Raw genomic sequence first — 23,484 nt, forward strand, 5'->3', positions numbered from 1 at the left:
CAAGCAAGGAAACGCCAGACAGAGGATCCGCCTGCTTTTTATGACGCCACTCAACACAAAGAAGTTAATTCCAGGTGGCAGTCTCCAAATGGGTCACAATTCACAAAGTTTAATATATACACGAAGGGCTGTTCTGTGTTGCTGTGTTGTTCTGAACCTCTTGAGGAAAGGAGAAGACTCGTCCAGGGGAGTTCCCATCATTTTGGCGCCTTTAGATCTCATCCAAGCATTTCCCTGGTGCCCAGCATTTCACTAGGTGTTACCCACCTGCACCAAAACATATTTTTGCATCCATAAGGAGCAGCAGTGGCGTAGGAGGTTAAGAGCTCGTGTATCTAATCTGGAGGAACCGGGTTTGATTCCCCGCTCTGCCGCCTGAGCTGTGGAGGCTTATCTGGGGAATTCAGATTAGCCTGTGCACTCCCACACATGCCAGCTGGGTGACCTTGGGCTAGTCACAGCTTCTCGGAGCTCTCTCAGCCCCACTCTCAGCCCCACCTACCTCACAGGGTAGGGCAAGGAGATTGTAAGCCCCTTTGAGTCTCCTGCAGGAGAGAAAGGGGGGATATAAATCCAAACTCTTCTTCTTCTCTTCATAAGGCCTGGCACTTTGTAAGTGAAAGCTGACTGAACCATGTGGCCGGAGCCGTCTCTTGCAGGCATAAGAATACCCTTCAGGAATTGGATAGTATAGGCCCGTGGTGGCGAATCTATGGCACTCCAGATGTTCATGGCCAATTGGCCATGCTGGCAGGGGCTGATGGGAATTGTAGTCCATGAACATCGGGAGTGCCATAGGTTCACCACCTCTGGTATAGGAAAACTAATACATAATAATAATAATCTGCGATTAAGGGTGAGTCAAGTCTGGCCAAGCTTGCTCTGGAAAAATAATTTGAAAGCCAAATCCAATCTCCTTGTTGGGAAATTGGGGGCAAATATGGAAGCCCTTCACATTCCTGCTTGGGATTGGCCTAGTGGCCCAGAAGGATCCACTCTGGCTGCTGTTAGGTTAAGTATGAGACTAAACCAGACCCTCCATATAGAAAGGCAGTCTACCTCCAAATAGCAGCTGAGGAGGCTAGTCCCCGGGATGTAGGCATTGGGTTGGGATCAAGATGTTGAATTAAATGGGATCTTTGATCCAATCCAGCAGAAACCGTTCCCTGTTTAATCCTAACGAAGAGATCTTTAGCCAAGTGGTTTTTTTCCCTTTTAATTTAACAATTGTGGAACATTCCTCTGCAAATCCCTTCACCCAAAACACTTACGAGTGTTAAAACGCATTAATGTTCCTTGTCTTATTTCTTGGTCTGAAAGACAATGAAAGAGCAGGAGACCAGTACTCATTGTAGAAACAGCACTTTAAGTATCATTTGTTTCTGGATAGAAAAATAGCTAAAACTGGGTTAAAATCAATAGGAAAGGCCCTTTTTGGATGCACCAAAGACCAGAGATGATGCCCAGTGAGCCACCATTCTCCGGCTAAGAGTGCACGTTCTCTAGTTCCGTAGATCCAGACTCTACAGTCTCCTGATTCTCATCCGTAGATCTGACTCTACAGTCTCCTGATTCTCATCCACACAAGGATTTGTGGTAAATGCAATCCAAGCTGCCTGTGAGCCAATCAGAATGAACAGGGGGAGGGAGGGAGGCCCACCTCTCACCGACAACCGCATTCATCCACCACCATGTCCTCGTAATGCCGCAACACCACGTTGTCATCGTTGTCATAGTACAAAATGGAGATTGGTGAGAGGCGTACCGGGACACAGCAAGGCTGGGGGGTCCCTTCGGGGTCCAGGGAGTGGACCATGGTTTGCAAGATGGCGTGGTTGGTGCTGTTGAGTTCCTCGGTCAAGGGGAAGGGGCACTCCCCCAGGCAGTAGTTCGCCAGGTAGCCCTGCGGAGCGATGATCCAGTTCTCCCAGCCGACGTCGCTGAAGCTGATGTAAAGCCGGCGGGGTTTGCAGACGTTGCTGAGGCCGGCCGGCACGAAATGGGAGCTTCGCTTGGCCCTGCTGCTTTTGCAGTGTTTGGGGGTAAAGGAGACCACCAGCAGGGACGCGTCCAGGAAGGAATTCAGGTTGGAGCAAAGCTCGCCTGCCCGGGGCGAGGCGATTTCCAAGATCAAGCCCAGGTTCTTGCTGGGGGCTCGCCACTCCTTGGCTACCTCGGTCACGTTAAAGAGGAGAGAGCCGTGCAAATGCAGGAAGGATTGTTCCACCACCAGCTTGCGGCTGTAAGCATGGGTCGACATGCCCCGCAGGGCCATTTGGGAAGCTTTATAGAGACTCAGTTCAAAGGGGGGCCCCGATCCAGAAACGTGATAGGAATTTGGGCTTAACCTGATCTGCAGCTGCGCCATGGTTAGCTGTTCGGCTTCCTCCAGGGCAGAGAAGTTGAAATATAGCCGCTTCTGAAGACACACCCAACTCTGGGGTTCCTCTTTGTGAATGAATCCGCCTGGAAGGAAAAGAGAAATGAACAGCACAGGCAAACACAGAAATGTTCATTTAAAAAGAAATGTAACCTTTACTTTTTCAGTTTGAAATGAAAAGGCAAAAATCAGCTTGTCTAGAGGCTTAGCATGGGCAGCGGGCTAGGCAAAATGGTACTGTCTCATATCCTTGTCTGCCACAAAAAAACACACTCAGCCATCTAATGCAGGGGTCTGCAACCTATGGCTCTCCAGATGTTCATGGACTACAAATCCCGTCAGCCCCTGCCAGCATAGCCAATTGGTATATTGTAGTCCATGAACATCTGGAGAGCCGTAGGTTGCAGACCCCTGATCTAATGGAAGAGGATACAAGCCAAATAAGGTGCCGTTGCAGAGAGAACCCAGCCTGTAATTTCACCACCACCTGATTTTTAAAACTGGGGGCACCGATGATAGGACTTTAGATGCTCGGCTTAACTGACAGGCAGGTTAGTTTGGGAGTGATGCAGGGGTCTGCAACCTGCTCTCTCCCCACCTCTTAAAATCAGGACTGGTGTCAAAGAAGATGGTCTGACTGAAGATAGCTACTGCAGGCACACGAAACCTCTAGGGTTTTACACATAAACCTCTTTGCTCTGTACAGTAAACTCATGCTGGACTATTTGGAGCAGTGAGAGGCTAGTTTTCTACATGTAGGGTGCAGATCAACAAAGCTGAGTATGCCGAGTAAGTCGCAGTGACCCAAACAGTCCGGGACAGAAGCAGCGGCAAAGTTTCCGGCTGTCTTTCCCCACCACCAGTCCATCAAGATCCTGTTGCCAGTGATGCCCAGGTCGGAAAAGGGGCGCATCCACATCAGGGAGCCGGAGCTATAAACCCACTCGAGGGCCCCTTCCGCACACGCAAAATAATGCGTTTTCAAACCACTTTCACAACTGTTTGCAAGTGGATTTTGCTATTCTGCACAGCTTCAAAGAGCACTGAAAGCAGTTTGAAAGTGCTTGATTCTGCATGTGCGGAAGGAGCCTAGGATTCAACGGTGTGGGTCGCCACAGGGATCACGCTTTGGCAGCCTGCCACTAACATTCAAGGTGCTCTCTGAAGCATAGCGACAACTCGGTTGTTTCCATCTAGGTCAGTTGGCAACCTGGTGGATGTGTATTCTACCGTGCCCCAGACGGATGGGAAGAGGTGATAAAGGGGGTGCCACATGCAGCTAATTCAGGACAAAGAAAGGATTATCCCCCTCACCCCACGCATACCAAAGGTTATGCTGATGGGAAAGATAGCGTGATTCCTCCTTTTAGAAATGGAGTAAGGTTTAGAGCTGCCAACTGTGGGTTAAGAAGAAGAAGAAGAAGAGTTTGGATTTATATCCCCCCTTTCTCTCCTGCAGGAGACTCAAAGGGGCTGACAATCTCCTTGCCCTTCCCCCCTCACAACAAACACCCTGTGAGGTGGGTGGGGCTGAGAGAGCTCCGAGAAGCTGTGACTAGCCCAAGGTCACCCAGCTGACGTGTGTGGGAGTGCACAGGCTAATCTGAATTGCCCACATAAGCCTCCACAGCTCAGGCGGCAGAGCTGGGAATCAAACCCGGTTCCTCCAGATTAGATACATGAGCTCTTAACCTCCTACGCCACTGCTGCTCCTTTAATTAGGAAATGTCCGGAGATTTGGGGCGGAGCCTGGGGGGCAAGGTTTCAGGATGGGAGGGTCCTCATTAGGATAGAAAGTTATAGAGTCCATCCTTTGAATCAGGTCCTTTCCTTCACGGAAACTGATCTCCGTAGGCTGGAGATCAGCTGTATTTCCGGGAGATCTTCAGGCCTCGTCTATAGGCTGGTGAACCTATTTGTGACTGTAATCTAAAGACGATAGGTCAGAGGTGTCAAACTCTGGCGCTTCAGATGTTCATGGACTACAATCCCCATCAGCCCCTGCTGGCAAGTGTAGTCCATGAACACCTGAAGCGCCAGAACAGAGGCGTAGCATAGAAAGGGGGAAAAGCGCCCGGTACGCTGGTGTGTCCTCCACACCTGCCCTGCCCTGGAACACCACCACCATGCCCCCACAGGGGCACACGCCAGGTGCGTCACGCACCCTCCTGTCCCCTTGGAGCTACACCTCTGCGCAATAGAGAGAATTGGAGTGAGGGAATTCCTGCTGGGTGGCTAGGGATGCCAGCCTCCAGGGGGCACCTGGGGATCCCCCGGAATTACAACTGATCTCCAGACTGTGGAGATCAGAAAAAGGATGCTTTGGCAGGGGGACTCTGTGGCATGGTACCCCACCTCCCCAGGCTCCTTCCACAAACCTTCAGGGGGTTCGTGACCTGGATCTGGGAACTCTACACCTTGTCTCCCATTGGTGGCCAGATGGGACCTGCCCACCTTATGCATGGAGTTTCTGGACAGAGGGGAGGGGAAAGGTGGAATTTGGAGAAGGGGGGATGAGCAGGGGGAGATGTAGCCCTATGGCAGCGATGGCGAACCTTTTCGAGACCGAGCGCCCAAATTGCAACCCAGAACCCACTTATTTATCGCAAAGTGCCAACACGGCAATTTAACGTGAATACTGAGGTTTCAGTTTAGAAAAAACGGTTGGCTCCGAGGTGCGTGTTACTCAGGAGTAAGCTTGGTGGAGCAATCGTGCAGCGCTTCGGATGGGTGAATCACAACCCTAGGAGGGTTTACTCAGAAGCAAGCCCCATTACCAGCAACCGAGCTTACTCCCAGGTAAAGGATCGTGCCTAGGCCAGTCTAGATGTGTGTGTGGGGGGGTGATTTTCCACCCCCCCCATAATGAACTCTGGGCATGCGTGCCCACAGAAAGGGCTCTGAGTGCCACCTCTGGCACCCGTGCGATAGGTTCGCCACCGCTGCCCTATGGGTACCGTGGGGTGACCCAGAGTGATCGGGAACAGATGGCCAAGGAGCATCAGTGGCTGGCAGGAGGGCAAAGCCTATTTCTCCCCCATCCAGTTCACACTTTTGCCCTGCTGAGATGGATGGTATTCACTTACTAGGCCCCTTCCGCACATGCAGAATAATGCACTTTCAATCCACTTTGCAGCTGGATTTTACTGTGCGGAATAGCAAAATCCACTTGCAAACAATTGTGGAAGTGGATTGAAGGTGCGTTATTCTGCGTGTGCGGAAGGGGCCTAATTTGTCTGGCTCACTTTGGCCCTTCTGAAGAAGACGACGAGTTTGGATTTATCACCCTGCCTTTCTCTCCTGCAAGGAGACTCAAGGCAGCCTACCAACTTCTTTCCCTTCCTCTCCCCCCCACAGACACCTTGTGAGGCAGGTGTGGCTGAGAGAGTTCTGAGAGAACTGCGACTGGCTCAAAGCCACCCAGCAGGCTTCGTCTGGAGGAGTGGGGAAAACAAATCCGGTTCACCAGATAAGAGCCCGCTGCTCATCTGGAGGGGTGGCGAATCAAACCCGGTTCTCCAGATTAGAGTCCACCTCTCTTACCCACTATACCCATGGTGGCGAACCTTTGGCACTCCAGATGTTATGGACTACAATTCCCATCAGCCCCTGCCAATTGGCCATGCTGGCAGGGGCTGATGGGAATTGTAGTCCATAACATCTGGAGTGCCAAAGGTTCACCACCACTGCACTATACCATGCTGTTTTTCTTCTGAGCATTGCTCTTCAATATGATGTTCACCCCCATTTCAGGGCTGGGGGTGTGTTTTATTCTGTACACACTCTAAATTTGTAATGTACAGTCGTTTTATTGGCATTGCTGTTTAATGGGATGATGAGCCTTGAGTCTACGTGAGAAAGGCAGGCGACGAAGGAAATAAACACAGCAATAAAACAAGCATAGTAGGTGGGCCATAAATACCACAACGGCTATTCAGGTTTAGATTGCCTCGCAATATGGAGGATCTATTTCACCCCCTCTCCTTCATTAATGGCCTAAATCTCCTTTCTGAGCTCAGTTGCTGCACCACGAGGCCGTGAATTCCACATACTCTCTTGCAGTGCCGCAATGCAGGGAAATACCCATTTAAGTGAAATTTCAAGAAGGTGAAAAAACAGCAAGCAGGGTTTTAGCAGGCGAGGAGAGCAGAGCCCTTTGTAAGGGAAACAGCCTTGTCTTCTGCTTCCTCCACTCAACTTTGGAGGAAGATGGGAAACCAGGTGAGATAGTCATCAGGGCAGTTGGGGGTTCAAGTCCCCGCCCCCCCCCCCCCCAGCCAAGAAACTCAACGGCAGTCTTGGGCTCTGCACTCTCCTCCACATTTAGCTACATCACGGGGTTGCTGTGAACTTAAACTGGGGGGAGGTGTTGATGGGGAGAGAGAGAGAGGGAGAGAGCGAGAGTGAGCACAAAAGATCTTTAGCTGGATTTGCCCCAATCTTCTGCCCTCAACTAAGCACAGAGGAGGGCAAGGAGGGGCAAAATGGGTCTTCCATTTGCCCCCATGCTGTTCTCCTGCGCCCCTCTTGAAACCCCACGTGACTCCCTTTTCAGCAGATCATGGGGCTTTGCTTACCATAGGGATACTATCAGAGGTGGGATCCAACCAGTTCTCACCCCTTCTCTAGAAGTTTGGTTACTAAATTTTTCCGAGTGCCCAGAAAGGGTTACTAAAGCAACCTCCCCTGCCCAATAGGGACTGGAGGGGCGTGTGTGCGGCGGCGCCACTGTTTGAATCCCACCCCCATCGGAACCTGTTATTAAAATGTTTGGATCCCACCACTGGATACTATGGCTTGCAGGCTTGCTTGGGATGCGGGCCCTTCCTCCCCCCAAAAGGACCCAGCCTCCTTCCATCCCAAACCCCAAAGTCTTCACCCTTCCTCCTCCATTTCTCAGGCATACCTTGATCGGGGAGAGCCCGGACGATGTTCCCCGGCACGCTGAATTCTTCCACCCAGCAGGGGTTGGGGGGCTTCCCGCCCCTGGCCAAAGGGAGGGTCCGGTTGTGGAACATCTTCCAGAGCAGGGGGGGCACCGGGGCCAGGGATCTGGGGCTGGGCTTGGTCCTCAGCCCCAGCGACCTCAGCAGCAAACTCTCCTGCGCTTTCAGGTCCAGATCCGTCCCTCCGACCAGCAGAGTCCACAGGAGGAGCCCCGCTGCTAAGTGCGGGAGCTGCATTTTAGATCTGGGGAGGGGGGTGGCGGGGGTGCTGCAGAGGACAAAGGTGGGCCGGGGGGGGGGGTGGGTGGGTGGCAGAGCAAAGAGAAAAGGATGCGCTTCCTCTTTTCCCTTTGGTGCAAAAGAGAGAGCGCCACCACGTAAAGAAGAGCAAAGGGACGGTGGGGTGGAGCTGGTGGGATGATTGGATTAGGGGTGGGGGATGCTTTGGATTATCCAGGAAGGGCCTCTGGGGGAGGGCAGGACCGTCCCGAATGGAGGGGCACAGCCAGGTTAACCCTTCCTCGCCGAGAGCTCCCCGACGGCCCAAGCAGGAAGTTCAGGATGCAAGGAAAGGCTCGCAGCCCGCGCGGGAGTCTGCCTGTTGCGTCTCTGATTCGCCTCTCCGGGGTTGCTTGCTGCCTTCCGGCTCCGCAGGATTTAATCGCTCTGGTTTAGCAAGCCTGCCAATCAGGCTTGGGGTGGGTGTAGGCGGGGGCGTGTCTGCCCTGGGGACGTAGGGAGTCACATGTCCCCGGGCGCCACCCATTTGGTCACGTGGGGTGACAAAGATTCAGGTTCACTTGTGTTTTTTGTTATTTTGAGTGGGGTTTTTTCAGTTTTTGGCCTGCAGGGGGCGCAGCTTTTAGGTTGGCAGCACCAAAATTTCAGGGATTTTTTTGGGAGACTCTCCTAAAGATACCACCCAGGTTTGGGTCTCCTGGGAAATGTAGTTCCCACCAGAACAGGAAAACCTGTTCTGCAGCCTGTTCAGTTTTCTAAAGTGTGTGTGGGACGTGCAGGGGCAGAGTTACACAATGCGTGGGGGGGCTATGCGACCAGCAGGGGGGCACCCAGAGGGCATTTTGTCTCCGGGTGCCACTGCCCCCCCCCCATACAACTCTGGGTGTAGGTTGAAGGTGTAGCCTGCTTCCATCTAGTTACTCCCAATGCAAAGATGCAGCAGATGCCCACCCTCAAAGGAGAGTGCCAGTTGTGCTTCTGCATGAGTCCATGTTCTGCAATCTGAGGGCAACCTTGGAAGGCTTGAATGGCAGGTAATCCTGCACGTCCTCTGCTCCACAGCCTGCTATAGTTTCTCTCCATAAAGTTGGGGGAGGGGGAGTTGACAGTCAGTCCTAGCAGCTCGTTTCCTGGAAGCTGTCTCCCCTGCTGGTACATGGGAAAAACTCTGAAATTGCTAAGAGACAGGAAAAAAATACTTCGTTCCGTGTCCCCTCTTCAAGCATGCATGAAAACCAGGGGTTCATTGCATGAGAGATCCTGAGGCTCAACAGCAGCTGTAAACATGACCCTGTCAGTTTTGAGGGTCTGTGTCAATCCAGGAGAGGCTGTGGTCGCCAATCTCCAGGTGAGACCTGTAGATCATCTGTAATAACAGCTGACCTGCAGACTGCGGAGATCAGGTCTCTTGGAGGAAATGGCTGTTTTGGAGGGAGGGGCTCTGTGGTATTACCCCCGCCCCCTCTCAAGCTCCACCCATCACAGGCTCCACCCACAAAATCTCAAGGCATTTCCCAGCCAGGTGCAGACTTCCTTATCTGCAAGGGAGAACTTTAACCTTCCACAAAACAGGGACTTTGCCTGCCTGCAGTTTGACTGGGAGAAGCCTTTGGGTGAAGGGTCTCTGGGGTTGCCAAAGGGCCTTAGTGTTGATTAAGGGTCCGGTGCAGGGGTCTGCAACCTGCGGCTCTTCAGATGTTCATGGACTACAAATCCCATCAGCCCCTGCCAGCATGGCCGATTGGCTGATGGGAATTGTAGTCCATGAACATCTGGAGAGCCGCAGGTTGCAGACCCCTGGCTCTGGTGGCACTTGGAATCCTGCCCACAGGTCTGGCTGCTGCTCTCTGGCAAGAGAGGGCGGAAAGGAGCGGAAAACAGCAACCGAATGGTTGCACATGGAACCAGTCCTCGCCTGTGCTTTAATTCGGACACTGGTAGCCTTATCCATCATATCCTCCCCCAACTCCATGGATCTAAGTGGTGGCGGGCAGTTGAAATTAAAATACTTTCCCTGGGATTCTCCTGGGACTCTTTACAAATGCTACCTCCTTCCGAACTCTTTTTTCAACTAAAAAGGCGACTCCTTGACCAGGAGCTACAAGTTCTACAAGACCGAGCGCGAAGTAACTGTTCCCCCTTCTTTTTCAACATCAAATTCAAAACCAATCTGATGGCAGACTATCTGAGTATACTCCAAGAGCCCAAGCTTAGATGGATATACACAAGGGCTCGTTGTAATTCCTTCCCTTGTTCTGTACTCCAAGGGAGGTTTCTTAAAATTGACTCGCAAGAGCGGAAATGCCCCCACTGTTCTATAGTGGTGCAATCTATGGAACATATAATGCTTAATTGCCCCAAATACAAAGAAGCTAGGACCAGGCTTTTGACTCTTCTTCCTGCTAAGTTTAAGGAATACTCTGTTGCTGGGAAGGTGGCATTCCTACTCAACAACTCTTCTTCTGTGATTTTAAATTCTGTAGCTAGGTTCCTTTTAGGAACTTTGGAATAATACCTGTGATGGTTTTATGTATGGAACATTTGCCTGGATAATGCTGGTTGTTATATTGGTATTATGCCTAATAAAGGTTTTATGTATGTATGGAACCAGTGCTGCTGGTTTTTCAGCAAGCAAAGGGGGCTTGTATGTGCCCACACGTGACAGAGATTTATACAGTTATGCTTGGAATGGAGAATACTTTTCCTCTTTCTTCCCACAAGCTCAGACTCACCCAATGAAGTCAGCAGGGGTTCTGTTACTAAGGCCCAAGAGGTATATTTATTTACAGCTAATACTCAGGATGCAGTCAAAGTTATGATAAATGTTTCTCTTTGTAACCTCTAAACTTTCTCTTTGGTCAAAGCACTGTCAGATGCAAACAAAACATTTTTTTGTAGCCCGTAGACTACAAATCTGACTTGCATAAGTCACTGCCGCAGGAATCCAGCGATTAATTTACAGCTGGCACTGGCGTAATGCCCATTGGACAAGGTGGGCAGCTGCCCAGGGCATCACCTTGTGGGGGGGGGGGGCATCAAAATGCTGGGTTCGTTTTTGGGTATTTTAGTGGTTTTCCATTTTTGGCCTGCAGGGGGCGCAGTTTTTAGGCTAGCGGCACCAAGATTTCAGCGTATCATCAGGAGACTGTCATTATGCTACCCCCCAAGTTTGGTGATGTTTGGTTCAGGGAGTCCAAAGTTATGGACTTCCAAAAGGGGTGCCCCTATCCCCCATTGTTTCCAATGGGAGCTAATAGGAGATGGGGGCTACAGTTTTGAGGGTCCATAACTTTGGCCCCCTTGAACCAAACTGCACCAAACTTGGGGGGAATCATTAGGGCAGTCTCCTGATGAGACCCTGAAAGTTTTGAGACTGTGCCTTCAGAAATGTGCCCTCCCAGCCTGCAACCCCCACTGACAGCAATGCAGAAAACTCAATGCAGAACAAAGATTCTTGGGCAAATTTCGGGATGTTCTTGCAGGGAGGGCATTCTTGGACGTATCATCACCAAAATTTCAGGGTATCATCTGGAGACTGTCACGATGATACCCCCCAGGTTTGGTGCAGTTTGGTTCAGGGGGGGGGCAAAGTTATGGACCCTCAAAACTGTAGCCCCCATCTCCAATTAGCTCCCATTGGAAACAATGGGGGATGGGGCACCCCCTTTGGGAGTCCATAACTTTGGACTCCTTGAACCAAACCTCACCAAACTTGGGGAGTAGCATAAGGACAGTCTCCTGATGATATGCTAAAATGTTGGTGCTGATATGTCTAAAAATGTCACCCCCTGCAGGCACCAATGTCCTGGTGCAAAATATTTTTTGGTCATGGTGGAGTGGCCGCACATGGGGGGGGGGGGTGTGTGTGTGCATCCAACTCAGGTTTTGCCCAGGGCTACAGTTTGCCCAGGGCTGCCTTGTTACGCCCCTGACGGCTGGATTAGGTAAATCCACTGGAACCCGGAAGGTCACTTCTCTGACTAAGAGCTGGGAGGGCTGCTGCCAGTCAGACTTGGCGATACTGAACTCCTGGACAGTCTAATTCTTCGTAAGACCATTTTGCAATAGGTGGGGAAATGTATTTGAAATACGATCGGCAGTTCAGGTACGCCGCTTACGCACTAGGCAATTCAGAGCAGGGCTTTCCAAGATGCATCTTCCACAAAGAATATCCACACCAACACCTTCCTCTTTCATATGCCTCCGCACATCAATGGATGCTTCTATGCTGCAGACATTCCTTCAAGAACATCTTTGACTCAGTCATAAGAACATAAGAACAAGCCTGCTGGACCAGACCAGAGTCCATCTAGTCCAGCTCTCTGCTACTCGCAGTGGCCCACCAGGTGCCTTTGGGAGCTCACGTGCAGGATGTGAACGCAACGGCCTTCTGCTGCTGTTGCTGCTCCCGAGCACCTGGTCTGCTAAGGCATTTGCAACCTTAGATCAAGGAGGATCAAGATTGGTAGCCATAGATCGACTTCTCCTCCATAAATCTGTCCGAGCCCCTTTTAAAGCTATCCAGGTTAGTGGCCATCACCATCTCCTGTGGCAGCATATTCCAAACACCAATTACGCATTGCGTGAAGAAATGCTTCCTTTTATTAGTCCTAATTCTTCCCCCCAGCATTTTCAGTGTATGCCCCCTGGTTCTAGTATTGTGAGAGTCATTAGGACTAGAAATTTGTTTCCTTTTCTGAACTGTGGCAAAAGCCCCCCTCCCAAGAATCTTGAACTAGACGCAATTTCCTGAGCACAGACCCCCACAACAAAGGGTAAAGCATGAAGACCAGAGACACGTCAGCTCTTACAAGTGCGGTTTTAATGAGAATTCCCCCGCGCACCGGCCAGCATTTAGCAGAAACAAAATTCAGTTTGTTAAACCTTTTCCACGGTTCATTCGCTGGAACACCCGTTGCAGGTAACAAACGGATGCAAAATTATGTTGAAACTAAGTAAAACGAGGAATCTCAGTTGCAGCTTGAAAACCGTTTGGCTAGTGTTGTTCATATAGCTGCAGGAAGAGGCAAGGTTTATGTGCCGACTGGACATTATTCATGCTTTAAAACAATTGCTTCGATAGTCAGAGATCACCAGTTTTTTTTCCATATTTGTGGTGAAGTCGGAAAATACTTTGCACGCTGTAATACTGCAGCATCCCTTGCTTGGGACTATTGCCAGAAAATTCTGCCTGATTCTGGTCGAGTTTTCTTCTCAGGAGAGAGATTACCCCCTCCCATTTCTGGCCATCTCCAATAAGCACACCTTTGAAACCAGATCAGTATCTGCAGCTGATGAAGAATCTGGTGTGACTCCTGAAGTTGGTGGGTTTTTTAAAAAAAAATTTAGAGAAACCAGTTTAATTTTTTTTCAAGAGTCATTTTGTTATTCTGTGATCCTCACTTCTTGTGGGTGACAAATCCCAAGAAGGGTCAAAGCGTCTTTTTCCAAAGAACCACCAAGTTCCTCTACATTTCCCAAACATCTCAAAGAACCAGTACCTTTTGTGCCTTTTCTGCAAAACAGAATTCGTTGAGGGACCAAAATGATCAGTGATCCCAGAATGGAATTAACCACTTGAAGGATTCACCGCATGTAGAATCTATGCTAGGGGTGTCCAACTCTGGCACTTTAGATGTTCAGGGGCTACAATTCCCATCAGCCCCTGCTGGCATGGCCAATTGGCCATGAACATCTGAAGTGCCAGAGTTGGACCCCCCTAATCTATGCTTTTTTAAAAGGAAAAGGTGAAATGGCGCCATCAGTTTTCTTCAAGTCAATTATTTAAAACATTCTGATTAAGTGAAAAAGCGGACGCAGCTGGACAGATTCTTAAAAAATGATCATCAATGCATTCAAAAACATCGCACGGCAAAAAAAAAATCACAGTAGACCATAACCACTCATGGGGGAAATTTGTTCCCAAGGTCACTGTGAACGCCAAAATGTGGGAATGCTGGAAGAGCGGCACATTTCCGGAAAAATTAATGTCGTCACAATTATGGTGGGCTGTGGTGGGAGGAAAAATAAGCCAGATGCCTGCGTTGTGTGATGGGGCAGGAAATAAAACTGCGAGGCACAATCTATGAATGGCCACGTTACCCAGATTCGTGGCAGAACGGTCCATTAGCAGCAACTCCGCAATCGGAGACAGCACATGATTCTCTTTCGTATGCAGCTGCTACCCAATCAGTTGACCAAAGCTCCAACAGCCAGCCCCTGAAGTCAAAAAGCAAGTTTCTAGTTCTCACGGACCGCACTCCTAGAAATAAGAGGCCGATGCCAGCATGGTGTAGCGCAGGGGTCTGCAACCTGCGGCTCTCCAGATGTTTGTGGACTACAATTCCCATCAGCCAACTGGCCATGCTGGCAGGGGCTGATGGGAATTGTAGTCCACGAACATCTGGAGAGCTGCAGGTTGCAGACCCCTGGTGTAGTGGTTACAATTGGCAGATTGTAATCTGGTGAACCGGGCTCGACTTCCCGCTCCTCCGCATTGGTGGTGGCCTCTAATGCGGAGAACCGGGTTTGATTCCCCGCTCCTCCACATGAGCAGCGGACTCTTAGCTGACGAACTGGAGGTGTCTCCCTGCTCCTACGCGTGAAGCCTGCTGGGTGACCTTGGGTCAGTCCCTGTTCTCTTGGAACTCACTCAGCCCCACCTACCTCACAACGTGTGGGGAGAGGAAGGGAAGGAGTTTGTAAGCTACTCTGACGCTCCTTAAAGGTAGAGAAAAGCGGGGTATAAAAACCAAGCCTCCTTCTTCTGCTGACCCTCCTTGTAATCCAATTATGGCCAATTATGCAAAGGAGGCCCAATTTGCATTAATGGATGCAGGTCACAGGTGGTCACATGATACCTATGCGACTTCACACATGTCCCAGAGAGCCAGCATGGTGGAGTGGTGAAGAGCAGGTGGATTCTAATCTGGAGAACCGGGTTTGATTCCCCCATTCCTCCACCTGAGGGGCGGAGGGGCGGAGGCTTATCTGGTGAACCAGATGAGTTTGTGAACTCCTACATTCCTGCTGGGTGACCTTGGGCTAGTCACAGTTCGCTCTGAACTCTCTCTCAGCCCCACCTGCCTCACAAGGTGTCTGTTGTGGGGAGAGGAAGGGAAAGGAGCTTGTAAGCCACCTGGAGTCTCCTTACAGGAGAGAAAGGTGGGGTATAAATCCAAACTTCTTTGCCACATGGGGGCGGAGGGAGAAGCTGCTTTGGAGGCAGCTCTAGCCCACGGCAGCTGTAGCCACGGCCCCCAGTCAGCTGAGCCATGGAGCAGGCAGACCAGCCGCATGCCGAGCGCGGCCTGCAGCCATGTCCCATGGGTCAACAGTAAGGCTTCAGCTGTCTGTGGGTCAGGCAAATGTTAACTCTTAATGTATCAGAGTGTGTATAAATACGCTCCTCCGCATTGCAAATGCCTCTCCTGCTGCATTCTGTTCCCCGTGAATAGCCCACGGGGGCTGCAGAGAACAAAGAACGCTTTGCACAGTAGCTGACACACTTCCAACTGCTCTCTTGGCAGATAAAGGGGTGTGGGCAGGCTGCCTTTGGGGCTGCTGCCTGCCATTACGGTCACCCCCGTGGAAGGTCCCAGGAGACTTCCTGACCCCAGTGCAAAATGCATTGTCCTGGACCCACTGGATCTTCCCGTTCAGCCCCCAAACCCCTTAAAGCAGAGGTGGGATCCAGCAGGTTCTCACAGGTTCCCGAGAGTAGGTTACTAATTATTTGTGTGTGCCAAGAGGGGGTGACTAATTGGTGATTTTGCCACCTGATTTTGGCCTTAGTTACGCCCCTCCTCTCAGCAGTAGCTTGAAGCAGTCGAGCAGGAGGTGCACCGGCGTACGTGGCAGCCTACGCCTGTGTGCATTCGTTTCCCGCCCAAGGGAAATTCGTTTCCCGTCCTTGCCACAGCCCTGCCCAGGAATGCCCCGCCCCCGGAATGCCCGGCCACGCCCCCGTCATGCCCCGCCCAGCCCCATTGGCGCTACGCCACAGTTTGAATCCCACCACCATGGGAACCTGTTACTAAAATTTTTGGATCCCACCACTGCCTTAAAGTCCAGCTGCTCATAGAACAGGCCTCAGGACTGTTTCACCGCCTCTGCAAGTGAACTGCATTAAAAACAAACATACAGACCGGTGATGCCAAACCTTTTCGAGACCGAGTCCCCAAATTGCAACCCAAGACCCACTTATTGATCGCAAAGTGCCAACATGGCAATTTAATCTGAATACTGAGGTTTTAGTTCAGAAAAAAACGGATGGCTCCGAGGCGTGCGTTACTCGGGAGTAAGCTTGGTGGTAGTCGGTGGCCTTGCTTTGAAGCAACCGTGCAACTCTTCGAACGGGTGAATCACAACCCTAGGAGGGTTTCCTCAGAAGCAAGCCCCATTGCCAGCAACCGAGCTTTCTCCCAGGTAAAGGATCGCGCTTTAGTTCTTCGCATGAAAATCAGTGGGGTTTAACAGCGCTTAACAGGGTTACCTACACTGCTTCCCCAAAACTAGGTCTTAGGTTTAATGCTAATAATCGAGCCCAGCGGCCCAGGCCAGCCTAGATGTGTGTGGGGGGGGGGGGCGTGACTGCTCGTGCACACAGAGTGCCACCTCTGGCACCCGTGCCATAGGTTCGCCACCACTGGCCTAGGGGCGGTCAAGGAAGCTGATTTGGGGGGGGGGGAGGAGAGACCATTCCAAGAGATCAAATTGCCCCCCCTGGGTTTGTTCCCACTTTTTGGAGCTGATGGTTGGAGCTAAAGAACCTGAAAGGTACAGCTGCTTTCAAACTATAGACAGATGGATTCTTCCAGCAAGCAAACAGGTGAGGCAGAAAGGTACTGTCCTCGCTGGCACCTGCTGCTGAGCAGAAAGACCGTCTCTGCCCATGGAGGTTCTGCAGGATATCCAGCCTGGGTGGCATCAAGCATTGAAAGATGGAGCAGAACCCATGGTGTACCCCTTTGATCCTCATGAGCCGAGCAAACACATTTACAGGTCACAGACAAAAATTCACCGAAGTAATTTTCTCCACTGTTTTTCTCTTCCGCTGATCTGCTCGCTTTTGCCGGCCAAAATACACATACGTACACGCATAAACCATTTTTAAACAACAAATTTCTTGAAGAAGTTTGCTACTTATCTGGCTCATCCTTTTGTATGTATTCCAAAGTTGGGGGCGTGGGACCCCTCCCAAGGCAAAACATCCTCTCTCCAAATACACATCCCAAAAACACACAAAAGGAGCACACAGAGAGACACAGAAGTTCTCCGGGGCATTCCCCATCCTCAGCCACAGTAAACTGGGGCAAGACGTCATTGATTCTCCACGGAGACTGGCTTCCTGGAGCGACGACGGCCCTCCCTCTCATTTCTCTCAGCCAATCAGGGCTCCAGAGGCAACCGCAGAGAGGAAGCCCCTCTGCCGTCTTGGGCCCATCCTTAACCAGAGGATCCAGGGGGGCCAGGGCTGGACTTTGCAGCACCCAACCTGAGTGGGGGGTGGGGGGGACGGCAGACTCCACCGTGGCACCGCAGTCTGTCCACTACTGTCTATGAAAGAAAAAACACCCTGTTCCAACTTGACCAGTGCATAGGAAGGGTCACTAGATGGCCGACTCCAGCCTGTCGCATGCCATGGACGGAACCCCAGCCGAGAGTGAGATGGTGACGCCCACGGGGGGCCCACCCCTACAGCTCTCCATATTAATCAGGGGGACGGGACCAGGTCAGAAGCTCTCCAAACTGGCTGGGGTTCGAGAGAAGGAGGCGGGGGCTGCAGAGCCGGGCAGATCTTTCCTGAGCGCACCAGTTCCCCACTCAAAGGCGCTTGTCCTTCACGATCCCGTTCATTAGATGTTTCCTGCAAAGGACACAAACAGCAGATGAACCATAAGAAGAAGAAGAAGAGTTTGGATTTATATCCCCCCCCCCCTTCTCTCCTGTAGGAGACTCAAAGGGGCTTACAATCTCCTTTCCCTTCCCCCCTCACAACAAACACCCTGTGAGGTAGGTGGGGCTGAGAGAGCTCCGAAGAACTGTGACTAGCCCAAGGTCACCCAGCTGGCATGTGTTGGAGTGCACAAGCTAATCTGGTTCCCCAGATAAGCCTCCAAATCCAAAACCTTTATTATTTACTTACTTACTTACTTACTTATTTATTTATGAGTTTTTTATACTGCTCTACCCCCGAAGGGCTCTGAACGGTGTACAACATAATTTCGTCTACACAGTGTACAATAACCCATATAAACAACCCCATTAAAATTAGATTAAAACAAATTTTAGATTAAAACTAATTAGATGAAAACTACTTTTAATCCAAAATTAGATTATTAGGCATAAAACCGGTGTGTGTCAAGAATTTCAAATACAATAAGAAGATTATTGCACAACTTGCAGTACACAGAGTAAAAATATAGCAACAGCTTCAGAGATTTCAACATTAGAGTTATTAGATAAGCCTCTACAGCTCAAGCGGCAGAGCTGGGAATCAAACCCGGTTCCTCCAGATCAGAGTGCACCTGCTCTTAGCCACTTCGCCACTACTGCAGAGGCGTAGCTGGGTCAAACTGCGCCCGGGGTGGACTCTGCATTTTCCACACCCCCCCATGGGCTCCGCTCCTGCCCCGCCCCGCTTCCCCCCACTTACCTTAGTTCTTTGTTTCAGGCTGAAAAGCGGCCTGTTCAGTTCAGGTTGAAAAAAAGCCCAGGTGGGAACTACATTACCCAGGAGACCTTGGGGCTCACTAAGAACTAAGGTAAGTGGGGGGGGCATGAGGGGAGGGGGGCAATTTCCCCTCCAGGCGAGCGCCTGTTGCACCTCGCACCCCTCCCCCCACCCCCTTGTAGCTTCGCCAGTTTTTAGCTACCTTTCCTTGCAAGGGCTGGAGTTGTGCAGTTTCCCATCATTCTTCTCGAGGGCTGCCGCTTTCTTCTCGGCGTCAATGTCGTATTCCCGCACGTCGTTCACCTCCCGCACCTGCCCCATCAAGACCTTGGCCACAAAGAAGACGATGTACTACAAAAAGAGGGGAGAGGCCTGGTCAGCCTTGGTCCCAGAACCTGGGTGTCGCCATGTGAGACTGATCAGCAGTCAATTTGAGACAGAGAAAAGGAAGGACCACTTCACAGAATGCTCAAATTTGGCTGTTGACGCTTTGTTATTTCTTGTCTCAAAGTTTATTCTTTCTTCAGTGTGTTTTTTAAAGTTCCACATGTGTTTTCTTCCTTCTAGTGCTGTGGTGGCGAACCTTTGGCACTCCAGATGTTATGGACTACAATTCCCATCAGCCCCTTCCAGCATGGCCAACTGGCACTTTGCTTTCCTTAAGTGAAAACTGACTGAGCCATGTGGCCAGAGCTATCTCTTGTAGGCATTAGAATATCCTTCGGGAATTGGATAGTATAGGCCCGTGGTGGCGAACCCATGGCACTCCAGATGTTCGTGGACTACAATTCCCATCAGCCAATTGGCCATGCTGGAAGGGGCTGATGGGAATTGTAGTCCATAACATCTGGAGTGCCAAAGGTTCGCCACCACTGTTCTAGTGAGTGATTCAAAGATTAAATCTAGATTATTTCCCTGCTGATCTATGCAACTGCTTTTTATGCTTGATAAAATTGGGCGTGATATCGAATCAACCACTAGAGGGAGCAAAACGCATGTGAAACTTACCAGTGAAACAGGAACGTGGAAACCAGGAAAAAGAAAATGCAGAAAAGCCCTTTGACTTGCAGAATTCATGGCCACAAGATGTGGGGATGGCCCCAGGGCTAAAATCAACCTGAATCAGTTTGGGCAAATTTTATGGAGGATAGATCTGTCACTGACTATGAAACCCGAATAGGACGGCTGAGTTCAGAGACAGAACAACTATTGAACATCAAAAGGTGGAAGGAGTTAGCAAAAAGAAAGCTATTGACAGAGTGGCCCATTGTGGCCTTTCTTGTGGAATCTGTGTGGTTCCTGATTGGGATATAAGGTGAGTAGATAGATAAGTCAGATGAACTATATAAATTAGATAAGCTTAGATTAACAGAGTTAGATTAACAGCCTGATCTTTTCATGCAGCAAAAATATAGTGCTAATGCAGAGTCAGGAACACACTGGTGGCATTTTTTAGCAGGCTTGAGTACTGGAGGGGAATTACATTTTTGAAGGCTCTCCTCTGGAAAACCTTCCCTGCAAGCAGAAAGCTAGCACCGTGTATTAGATTGTTCTTTCTGCGGAGTTTTACGGTACTACAATTCTACATCACTCAACGAGAGTGTGTGAAGCAGCAACACAAAACCAGCAAATTTCATTGCAGTAGCACTCAACAGCCTTCTGAGACATCAGCTACAGTTATTTTCATTTACTTCATTTGATATCCTGTGTTCTTCCCAGTGGGAACCAGAGGTGGGATCCAGCAGGTTCTCACAGGTTCCCGAGAGTAGGTTACTAATTATTTGTGTGTGCCGAGAGGGGGTTACTAATTGGCGATTTTACCACATGATTTTTGCTTTAGTTACGCCCCTCCTCTCAGCAGTAGTGCGCAGAACTTGAAGCAGTCTAGCAGGAAGTGCATCGGCGTGCGTGGCAGCCTGCGCCTGCGTGCATTCGTTTCCCGCCCAAGGACCGGCACAGCAGCTGCGTCCTTGCCACAGCCTCGCCCAGGAATGCCCCGCCCTCGGAATGCCCGGCCATGCCCTCGTTGTGCCCCGCCCATCCCCATTGGCGCCACGCTGCAGTTTGAATCCCACCACCATGGGAACCTGTTACTAAAATTTTTGGATCCCACCACTGGTGGGAACCCAAAGCAGCTTAAATTTCTCTGCAACTCCATTTTAACCTCACAACCACCCTGCGAGGTAGATGAGGCAGAGAGTGCACGCTTGGCCCACGGTCGCCCAGCAAGTTCCCACAGCAGAGTGGCGACTCGAACCTGGGTCTCTCAGGGCCTTGTCCGACACTACACTACGCCACCCTGGCCCCCGTGGTGCTGCTCGCTACTCACCGTAAACCAATACAGATTCATCAGCGTGAGGAGAAAGAGCAAAGCGTTGAAGAAGAAGTAGAAAGGGATGTTGGGGACAGAGAGCAGGCTGGAGTGGCAGGTGGCATACAACACCTTGAGGGGGAACCAGTAGAGGCGGAACCAGAACCTGCCGGGAAAAGAGACAGCGCAGGAGCCTGTTAGTAGCAGACAGTGCAGCGCAGCCGGCATCAGACTTTGCCCCTGTTCATTCACACGTATCAGTGGTGGAACAACCCCCACATATATCAGTGGTGAAACAATCCCAGTGCAAAAGGGCTCAAGGAAGAAGAGTTGGATTTATATCCCCCCTTTCTCTCCTGTAAGGAGACTCAAAGGGGCGTACAAATTCCTTTCCCTTCCCCCCCTTACAACAAGCACCCTGTGAGGTGGGTGGGGCTGAGAGAGCTCAGAAGAACTGTGACTCGCCCAAGGTCACCCAGCCGGCGTGCGCTGGAGTGCACAAGCTAACCTGGTTCACCAGATAAGCCTCCACAGTTCAAGCGGCAGAGCAGGGAATCAAACCCGGTTCTCCAGATTAGAGTGCACCTGCTCTTAACCACTACACAACAGTTTTTCACCGTGCTTCCAGAGAAGAAACCGAGGATGTGCTCAAGAGAAGCCCACGAGCTCAGTTCAGTTAGAAGGATGACTGAAAACAGGTGCTTGGACAAACCAGAGATTCCAGGAACTCTCTGCCAGGCAGAGTAGACAATATGGTGCAAGGCAGAACAACAGTTGACTCTACCTTAGGCTTCTTTGCATACACCCTTCCCGTGATGGGCTTCGCTTTAGGTCTGCACCACCCGCAGCGGGCTCTCCTTGTCCAGAGGGTTCCCAATCGGGTCTTGACAACTTAATTTATGTCACGTCAGTGTGAGACAATTGAACTTGGTATTCCTGAGACCTCATCCAATACTAGAACCCAGGGATCCCCAGCCTTTAACAGCTTGCGAGCACCTTTGGAATTATGACGGTGTGGTTGGTTCGGCCACAGCAGGGGTCTGCATCGTGCTGCTCTCCAGATGTTCATGGACTACAAATCCCATCAGTCCCTGCCAGCATGGCCAATTGGCTGGTGGGAATTGTAGTCCAGGAACATCTGGAGAGCCGCAGGTTGCAGACCTCTGGGTTAGAGTGGCGCCCCAGATGTTCATGGACTACAATTCCCATCAGCCAATTGGCCATGCTGGCAGGGACTGATGGGATTTGCAGTCCATGAACATCTGGAGAGTAGCACGATGCAGACCCCTGGACCACAGGATGACTGCCACAAAATGGTTGCTGCGGGAGGCGCAGCCCAGTGGCATAGCACCAAGGGGGTGGGGCATGATGGACTAGGCATGCGCTGGTGCAGGGGCGCAGCAGGGACGTTCCGGGGCAGGCGTGGCGTGGCAGGGGTGCAGGACGCAGGCATGACCTGGGCGCAGTTTCCCCTTGCTCTGCCTCTGAAGAAGAAGAAGAGTTTGGATTTATATCCCCCCTTTCTCTCCTGCCGGAGACTCAAAGGGGCTGACAATCTCCTTGCCCTTCCCCCCTCACAACAAACACCCTGTGAGGTAGGTGGGGCTGAGAGAGCTCCGAGAAGCTGTGACTAGCCCAAGGTCACCCAGCTGGCGTGTGTGGGAGTGTACAGGCTAATCTGAATTCCCCAGATAAGCCTCCACAGCTCAGGCGGCAGAGCTGAGAATCAAACCCGGTTCCTCCAGATTAGATACATGAGCTCTTAACCTCCTACGCCACTGCTGGCACAGCCAGTCACAAAATGGTGGCTGCAGCTTACCTTCAGCTATGAAAGCAACACTTCCAACCATCTGCACAGCCAATCAGAAGCCTTGCTGGGCAAAACAACCCACCTGATTATGCCAACTTTCTAAAAAAAAAACACAGGTGGGTGCCAGGAAATGGGTTCCATGACTCACACATGTACCATGTTGGAACCCCTACTCTAACCACTAGGATCTTGCATTCCTATGGAGCAAAGGCTAGTCATGGGATTGGGCACGGGGAACCGAGCTCACCAGCTGATGCTAAAGGAGATGCAACCGACGTTTGAGATGAAGTCGTTCAGGGGGTGATAGACCCCCCTGCGGTACTTGAAGTAAACGTTGAGCTTGGTGAACTCCAACTGAATGTCGCTGATGTCATGAAGGAAGAGAACAAGGATGCCCACGCTGTGGTACCTGCCAAGTAGATAGAAGAGAAGGAACAGAGGACCAAGTTGGTGTGGCCATGCTGCAGAACCAGGAAGTCCCCACCCCAAATCTCACCCCTGCCAAGATAAGCATAAGCATAAGCATTTTATTGTCATTGTGCACGCACAACAAAATTTACAGCAGTATTCCTCGATGCACACAATTTCAGACTCATACCCCATCCTCACGTTCCCCTTCCTCCACCCATCCCTACACAGCCCTAAACACATCAACACGAAGCCGCGGAGTTTAGCATAGCCACAGCTCTAGAGTAGAAGCTGTCTCTAAGCCTCTTTGTCCTAGTTTTGATAGACCTGTATCGTCTGCCGGATGGTAACAGTTCAAAAAGATAAGAGGAAGAAGAGTTTGGATTTATACCCGCCTTTCCCTCCTGTAAGGAGACTCAAGGCGGCTTACAAATCTCCTTTTCCCTTTCCTTTCCTCACAACACACACCTTGTCGGATAGGTGGGTCTGAGAGAGTTCTGAGAGAACTGTGACTGGCCCAAGGTCACCCAGCAGGCTTCACGGTATGGTATGGTATGTTTAATTTATATACCGCCCTCCCCCGAAAGGCTCAGGGCGGTGCCCAACAGGATAATAACAATACCAGCAATCAAAACATCATACTACAAACATCAAAAACATAACATCAATAAACAAAGGTCAGAAAACGTAGCATCGTGACATCATAACCATAAA

The 23,484-nt window shown here is 50.8% G+C and overlaps 2 protein-coding genes across 2 annotated transcripts in view; both read right to left on the reverse strand.

The window, feature by feature from the left end:
- Window positions 1–850: 850 nt before the first annotated feature.
- Window positions 851–7,970, reverse strand: GDF1 (growth differentiation factor 1). Its single transcript, XM_048498823.1, has 2 exons — window positions 7,287–7,970; window positions 851–2,466 (listed from the first exon to the last, which is right to left on the reverse strand). The coding sequence occupies exons 1-2, from the start codon at window positions 7,561–7,563 to the stop codon at window positions 1,664–1,666; spliced, it is 1,080 nt and encodes a 359-aa protein (XP_048354780.1). The 5' UTR covers window positions 7,564–7,970; the 3' UTR covers window positions 851–1,663.
- An 8,710-nt stretch (window positions 7,971–16,680) lies between these two features.
- CERS1 (ceramide synthase 1) overlaps window positions 16,681–23,484 on the reverse strand; it is a 45,988-nt gene continuing 39,184 nt past the window's right edge. The window contains exons 6-9 of the mRNA XM_048497778.1: window positions 22,610–22,771; window positions 20,571–20,718; window positions 18,444–18,592; window positions 16,681–17,434 (exon numbers count right to left, since the gene is read on the reverse strand). Of these exons, the coding sequence (XP_048353735.1) occupies window positions 17,392–17,434; window positions 18,444–18,592; window positions 20,571–20,718; window positions 22,610–22,771 (502 nt within the window). The 3' untranslated portion in view covers window positions 16,681–17,391. The remainder of the gene's footprint in view (window positions 17,435–18,443; window positions 18,593–20,570; window positions 20,719–22,609; window positions 22,772–23,484) is intronic.

This window comes from Sphaerodactylus townsendi, linkage group LG05, assembly GCF_021028975.2.
Source record: "Sphaerodactylus townsendi isolate TG3544 linkage group LG05, MPM_Stown_v2.3, whole genome shotgun sequence".
In the NCBI taxonomy this organism is placed as follows: domain Eukaryota; kingdom Metazoa; phylum Chordata; class Lepidosauria; order Squamata; family Sphaerodactylidae; genus Sphaerodactylus; species Sphaerodactylus townsendi.

What these genes read in the sequence shown, in the direction of transcription:
- GDF1 (XM_048498823.1), bottom strand. Translation starts at nt 7,563, where the DNA reads ATGCAGCTCCCGCACTTAGCAGCGGGGCTCCTCCTGTGGACTCTGCTG. An exon ending in CCGGGCTCTCCCCGATCAAG is followed by an intron (nt 2,467 to 7,286) that starts GTATGCCTGAGA and finishes TTTTCCTTCCAG; the next exon opens with GCGGATTCATTCACAAAGAG.